The sequence below is a fragment of the Nerophis ophidion genome, linkage group LG11, assembly GCF_033978795.1.
Source record: "Nerophis ophidion isolate RoL-2023_Sa linkage group LG11, RoL_Noph_v1.0, whole genome shotgun sequence".
NCBI classification, from domain to species: Eukaryota; Metazoa; Chordata; class Actinopteri; order Syngnathiformes; family Syngnathidae; genus Nerophis; species Nerophis ophidion.
This window is the reverse complement of record NC_084621.1, coordinates 40962139-40969477: the sequence shown is the minus strand read 5'-3', so window position 1 is coordinate 40969477 and position 7339 is coordinate 40962139. Positions and strand designations below refer to the sequence as shown.

Genomic DNA, 7339 nt, shown 5'->3' with positions numbered 1-7339 from the left:
TATATATATATATATATATATATATATATATATATATATATATATATATACATATATATATATATATATATATATATATATATATATATATATCCATCCATCCATTTTCTACCACTTATTCCCTTTTTGGAGTCGCGGGTGGCGCTGGTGCCTATCTCAGCTACAATCGGGCAGAAGGCGGTGTACAACCTGGACAAGTCGCCACCTCATCACAGGGCCAAAACAAATAGACAGACAACATTCATACTTACAATCACACCAATCAACCTATTCCTAGGTGCATGTCTTTGGAGGTGGGAGGAAGCCGGAGTACCCAGAGGGAACCCACGCAGTCACGGGGAGGACATGCAAACTCCACACAGAAAGATCCCGAGCCCGGGATTGAACCCAGGACAACTCAGGACCTTTGTATTGTGAGGCAGACGCACTAACCCCTGTTTCACCATGCTGCCCTGGTAATGGACATTCAGTGTTTTATTACTATATTTATCCAAATACATATGTAAAAAAAAAAAAAAAACCCGCGGTGTCAGATGATGTTATTGTTGATGACTGAAATGCTAATATAAACCAAAGTTAACCCCCCGCCCGACCCCCTCCGAATTGTAAATAATTCAATGCATATACTCTGATGATTAACTTGTGTGATGACTGTATTATGCTGATAGTATATACCGTATTTCCTTGAATTGCCACAGGGCATATAGTATGCGCCTGCCTTGAATTACTACGGGGTCAAACTCGCTTCCCAAAATAATTAGCGCGTGCTTAGTATTACCGCCTGGTCAAACTTGTGACGTCACGAGTGACACTCCCCTTCATCATTTTCAAATGGAGGAGGCTGATTTCAATACCGGTAATTTGAAATCGCATAAAGGGAAGAAAATTAAGAGCTATTCAGTAGGATTTAAAGCCCTACTGAAACCCACTACTGCCCACCACGCAGTCTGATAGTTTATATATCAATGATGAGATATATACATTGCAACACAATACGGCCTTTTTAGTTTACTAAATTGCAATTTTAAATTTCCCGGGACTTTTTTCTTCAAAACGTCACGTAATGATGACGTGTACGCTTGACGTCACGGGCTGTTATGAATATGAGCGCTGCACACACACACACAGCTAAAAGTCGTCTGCTTTAACAACCTAATTACACAGTATTTTGGAAATCTGTGTTGCTGAATATTTTGCAATTTGTTTAATTAATATTGGAGAAGTCAAAGTAGAACAATGGAGTTGGGAAGCTTTAGCCTTTAGTCACACAAAAACACGGTGATTCCTTGTTTAAAATTCACGGAGTTGAAACTTTACTATGGATCACTATCATGGATCCCGGCCACTCGTCAACCAGCAGGTTTCGGTGAGAAAATTTTGGTTAAAAAGTCGCCACTTACCGGTGATCAGCTGAGCTTGTGCCGTCCGTACAGCTGCAGTTGACTTCCATCAGACACTGGCCTCAAGACACCCGTGGATACACCCTTCCGACTATCAGGTACTGTTAAACTCACTAAAACACTAGCAACACAATAGAAAGATAAGGGATTTCCCAGAATTATCCTAGTAAATGTCTCTAAAAACATATGAATCCGTCTCAATGCAATCGCGTTTTTATTTTTATTTTTTTCTAGTCCGTCGCTATCAATATTCTCAAACACGAATCTTTCACCCTCGCTCAAATTAATGGGTAAATTGTCATGTTCTCGGTCCGAATAGCTGTTTTTGTTGGAGGCTCCCATTAAAATCAATGTGAATATATGAGGATCCCTCAACATGTGAGGTCATCTTCTGCCACTTCCGGTAGAGGCAAGGCTTTTCTCCAGTTGCGAACTTTATCGTGGATGTTCTCTACTAAATCCTTTCAGCAAAAATATGGCAATATCGCGAAATGATCAAGTATGACACATAGAATGGACCTGCTATCCCCGTTTAAATAAGAAAATCTCATTTCAGTAGGCCTTTAAGGTCCAAGCCTACATCACACTCAAATTTTTACTGCATACCTTTGGTAAGTGCTGGAGTGAGAAGAGGTTTTAAAATAATTTGCGCATGCTTACTTTTACCGCATGCCTTTGGTAAGCAGAGGAGTGAGAAGAGGTTTTAAATTAATTAGCGCCCGGGCGGCAATTCAAGGAAATACGGTATTTATACCATGAATTGATTAACTCGGACCCCGACTTAAACAAGTTGATTTACTTATTCAGGAACTCTCCTGAAGGAATCAATAAAGTACTATCTATGTTATATTTAGTGGTCAATTGTATGGAATATAAACTGTACTGAGCAATCTACTAATATTGATTGATTGAAACTTTTATTAGTAGATTGCAAAGTACAGTACATATTCCGTACAATTGACCACTAAATGGTAACACCCCAATAAGTTTTTCACCCTGTTTAAGTCGGGGTCCACGTCAATCAACTCATGGTAGTATAAATAAAAGTCTCAATCAATCAAAAAACAATCTAAATCAAATGGATATGTTGGGTTCTTGTGCAAAGTTCATCTCGAACGCGACCTGTTGGAGGCGGATGCAGCCCAAAAAGTCCTCGGTAAAAAAAGACGAGGGAAGTGCGCCCCCTGCCGGTAACTTCGCTCGTGTTAAGCTCTTGATCCCAAGCATCGCCATATTGACGTCCCAGCAACGCTGAGAGGTAATCGTATTTTAGCACAAATCGTCGTATGTTTGTCGCTGCCGTTAAGCCTTTTACCAGAGAAGGGCAGCTGGGAACACGAAGAGCAGCCTCGGTACCTCTCCGCGGCCACATTGCGGCTTGAAGGGTGTTTTTAAGGCGTTGTCAGCCAGTTGCCTCGCCATCCAAAGCAGGCTATTCACTCCCCCCTCTATTAGCATGTTGGCTTAGCACTTTTTTAGCTCTCGGAAATACATTTTTCCAAGCTTGTACGTCGGCTCAACATATATGACGATAATATGACTAAGCGACTATTGCCTTTTACTACTAAGTATTTATTCTACAGTGTCCTCAGGTCCTCGCGGTGCATGCAGGTTGTGTTATATGTGACTTTCCAGCCGGCTTTTCCTTCACACTTGACGAGCTAATGCTAACCAATTAGCATCCCGGCCAGCTAGCCGGCTTGCCCGCTGGTTAGCGTTAGCTTCTTAGCACTTGTGCAGGCCGGGGACCAATAAGGTTTTCCGCGTATAGCCGCCCTGTTCATTAAATTCTTCTTAAATTGGCCACAACCGCTACGAGCCCCGTGACACTCGATCTCACCATTTAAATGAATTGGTTGCTCGGCTACATCAAAGCAATGTAGTCGTTTTAAACCATAATACATGGCGTGCGTTAGCGTAGTTTGACTCATTGACAGCATTGATTCTAATCAACCTACTTTGTTGTTTCCCTGACAGGAGATATTCCCTTGTGGTTGCCCCCAGTGATGACTGTATTGAACCCTGTACCTCCTGATTAGATTGGTTGGATGCCCCCCATTTAACACCCAGGTGGCTTTTTTTAGTAGTTTACCTTTTTACATATTGTTAATCATTTCTGCCTTGTAATTAGGGCTGGGCAATATGGCCTTTTATTAATATCTCAATATTTTTATGCCATATCGTGATACACAATATATATCTTAATATTTTGCCTTGGCCTTGAATTAACACTTGATACATATAATCACAGCAGTATGATGATTCTATGTGTCTGCATTGAAACGTTCTTGCTCATACTGCATTAATATATGCTCATTTTAAACTTTCATGCAGAGAAGGAAATCACAACTAAGTCAATTGAGCAAAACTGTATTTATTAAAGGCCTACTGAAATTAGATTTTCTTATTTAAACAGGGGTAGCATGTCCTTTCTATGTGTCATACTTGATCATTTTGCGATATTGCCATATTTTTGCTGAAGGGATTTAGTAGAGAACATCCACGATAAAGTTCGCAACTTTTGCTTGCTAACAGAAAAGCCCTGCCTCTACCGGAAGTCGCAGACGATGACGTTGCATGTTGATGGCTCTTCACATCTTCACATTGTTTTAATGGGAGCCTCCAACAATAACAGCTATTTGGACAGAGAAAACGACAATTTCCCCATTAATTTGAGCAAGGATGAAAGATTTGTGTTTGAGGATATTGATAGCGACGCACTAGAAAAAAACACGATTGCATTGGGACGGATTCAGATGTTTTTAGACATATTTACTAGGATAATTCTGGGAAATCCTTTATCTTTCTATTGTGTTGCTAGTGTTTTAGTGAGTTTAACAGTACCTGATAGTCGTAGGTGTGTGTCCACGGGTGCGTTGACGTGCAGTGTCTCAGGGAAGTCGACGGCAGCTTTATGGGCAGCACAAGCTCAGCTGATCTCCGGTAAGAACCGACTTTTTACCACAATTTTCTCACCAAAACCTGCTGGTTGACATCCGTTTGGGATCCATGTTCGCTGTGATCCATAGTAAAGTTTCACCTCTGTGAATTTTAAACAAGAAATCACTGTGTGTTTGTGTGGCTAAAGGCTAAAGCTTCCCAACTCCATCTTTCTACTTTGACTTCTCCAATATTATTTGAACAAATTGCAAATGATTCAGCAACACAGATCTCCAAAATACTGTGTAATTATGCGGTTAAAGCAGACGCCTTTTAGCTCTGTGTGTGCGCAGCGCTCTTATTTCCTAACAGCCCGTGACGTCAAGCGTACACGTCATCATTACGCAACGTTTTCAAGAAAAAACTCCCAGGAAATTTAAAATTGCAATTTAGTAAACTTAAAAGGCCGTATTGGCATGTGTTGCAATGTTAATATTTCATCATTGATATATAAACTATCAGACTGCGTGGTGGGTAGTAGTGGGTTTCAGTAGGCTTTTAAAGTTACTAAGCAATGGTACAAACGTTTGTCATTTCCAAAACAGAAAGTGCAAGATTGTCAGAGACTTTTTAAGTGTCAAATAAAAAAGAGCTGCATAATAGGAAATCAAACAATGTTCGTCCTTCGCTATGTGGTAGGTTACTCCGGACATTATTAAATTCTGATGTTGACTAGTTTTTTCATACGGTGTTGATCTGGAAATGTGTGCCTCGTCATTTTGATGGTGTGGGCGTGTGACACCAAGTGCTTACTCCCCTGACATGCTTCATTCTCTAGCAGGTGACTTTTCAAGTTATGCTACATATTAGCAATAATGCTGCTTTTGGTAGCAACGCTTTTGGCCCACACTTGACAAATTACGGTTGTCTGTTCGACTTATTCCCATTTGAAGCCAAACCACCGCCAGACGATGGACGCCCTGCTGTTTTTCTCAGGAATTAATTATTCTTTCATTCGCACCTTCTTTCACTCGTATTACCACTCGCACGGCTCTGCTCGCATCACACTTAACTTTACCCATGCTGCTACTTCTCTGCTCCACGAGGGCGTATACGTATGTGACGTATGACGTGACAGTACGTGACGTGTGTAAGAAGGTGCTCTTACTGTCTGTGAGAAGGAGACACAGGAAAGATTGAGAAGAGCCTGTAGTGTAATGCCCGCAGCTAAAACAATTGCGAGAGAACGTATTCTCGGATATCACGATATAGTCATTTTCTATATCGCACAGAGACAGACCCGTGATATGTCGTGTATATCCATATATTGCCCAGCCCTACTTGTAATGTAATTAGTTTCATGCAAGGATCCATTAAATTTGCATAGAAAGTTACTAAAAGTCACATATCCAAGCTTTAACAATGTGCTTTTAATATGCTTGCCAGAGTAGCTTTCCAACTTCAGTGGCATCGCAACTAATCTCACTTCAATTCATCTGTCACCATCATCCTGGAGAAAACCGTCCAGGTATTTATGTGATTACTGTGAATAGTTCTTAGGGTTGCACAATCAACATAAAATCAACATTTAATTAGCGCGATAAATAACTGCAAGAGGCTGAGTTTTTTTTTCCTCCCACCGTCACCGGTATTTGAGTGACAGGCATATTTGCCTGTCAGAATTTTTGAGCGTCGTGTTTGTTCGTCTCTTGCTCAAACAGCGAGAAATATGTCTCTGGGAATCACTGTCAGCACCTAAGCGTGTTTATTTAACACAGGATGCACATACAGACAGCCTCTTGACTCACCAGATCTGCAAAATAACATAAAAAAAGAGAATAAACATATGATTACAAGGCCAAATGTCCCGCTGTAAAATTTCAGCTTCAAATTGGATTGGAAATCATGGACGAACAAGCGAGAATGCCGTGATCACATGATGGAAATAAACAAGACAACATCTGACCTTGTTGTTCAAACTGGTAAAAAATGCACTTCAAGATGTTCAATATTTATTTTGACGTTACATTTTATTTTTTGTTTTATTTATTTAGGATAAATTTATTTACCTTCTAATTACAGTACAATGGTAAATAATTCTATAGTAATGAGAAATACAAGTGTATATTCTCTTAAATTGTTACTTGAATTGTTAATGTATAATATGATTACATTACATTACAATCATCGTTTGGTTTTATCGTATTTCTTGAATTTAAGAGCATGATGTAGACAAAAGCTGTGGCTTTCTGCTTAAAGCCAAATATGTTGTAAAGTAAATTATTGCATTTTGTTCTAATGTGTGAAACCTTGAGACAAGAATATGTTGACAGTCTAAAAGTAACACGTCTTCTTTCACTCGTTATTTTTTTAGTTTAGGCATTTTTAGGTATAAAAAACAAGAGTTGCAAATATTGTCGCAATTTTGGAGAAAACAAATCCTAGTTTTTTATTTCTATAAATCGTGCAGCCCTATCATATCTTTTGTTGAAAATAAATATTCTTCTAACTAGTAGTGACATTGTTGGTGTCTTTTGCCCTAGGAGATTTAGAGAATATTCTGTGTAGAATATGTCTGGCCCTGTCCCAAGCCGTTCTCGAGTTTACCCTGATGTAAACACACAGAGACCAAGGGAATACTGGGACTACGAGTCCCATGTTGTTGAGTGGGGGTAAGGCAAATGTGAAATGGTTTAGCACAAGTAGTCTTTATCAATTGAAAATGTTGTTAATGTAAAAATTGTCGCCCATTCAGAAACCAGGACGACTATCAGCTAGTCAGAAAACTTGGGCGAGGCAAATATAGCGAGGTCTTTGAAGCTATAAACATCACAAACAATGAAAAAGTGGTTGTCAAAATACTAAAGGTAAGGATCTTCTGTGTATGTGGCAGAATGTATGAGAAAGTTTTGAAATTCCAACAATGTTTGCTTTTTGTCTTTTTTTGCAAAGCCGGTGAAGAAAAAAAAAATTAAGAGAGAAATAAAGATTTTGGAGAACCTCAGGGGTGGCCCAAATATCATCTCACTGTTAGATATTGTCAAGGATCCCGTGGTATG

General features: G+C 39.6%; 1 protein-coding gene across 8 annotated transcripts in view; it reads left to right on the top strand.

Annotated features, from left to right (window-relative positions):
• Positions 1-2507: 2507 nt before the first annotated feature.
• The window catches only part of LOC133562095 (casein kinase II subunit alpha), a 37027-nt gene continuing 32195 nt past the window's right edge, over positions 2508-7339 (top strand). For 2 of the 8 annotated variants that reach the window (XM_061915972.1, XM_061915965.1), the window contains exons 1-6: positions 2508-2658; positions 3378-3470; positions 5727-5808; positions 6824-6952; positions 7036-7147; positions 7233-7334. In XM_061915972.1, coding sequence (XP_061771956.1) covers positions 6852-6952; positions 7036-7147; positions 7233-7334 — 315 coding nt within the window. In that variant the 5' untranslated portion in view covers positions 2508-2658; positions 3378-3470; positions 5727-5808; positions 6824-6851. Of the gene's footprint in view, positions 2659-2728; positions 2753-3377; positions 3471-5726; positions 5809-6164; positions 6263-6823; positions 6953-7035; positions 7148-7232; positions 7335-7339 lie in introns of those variants that run through there. The other 6 variants (XM_061915970.1, XM_061915966.1, XM_061915968.1 and 3 more) reach the window with 6 other exon arrangements.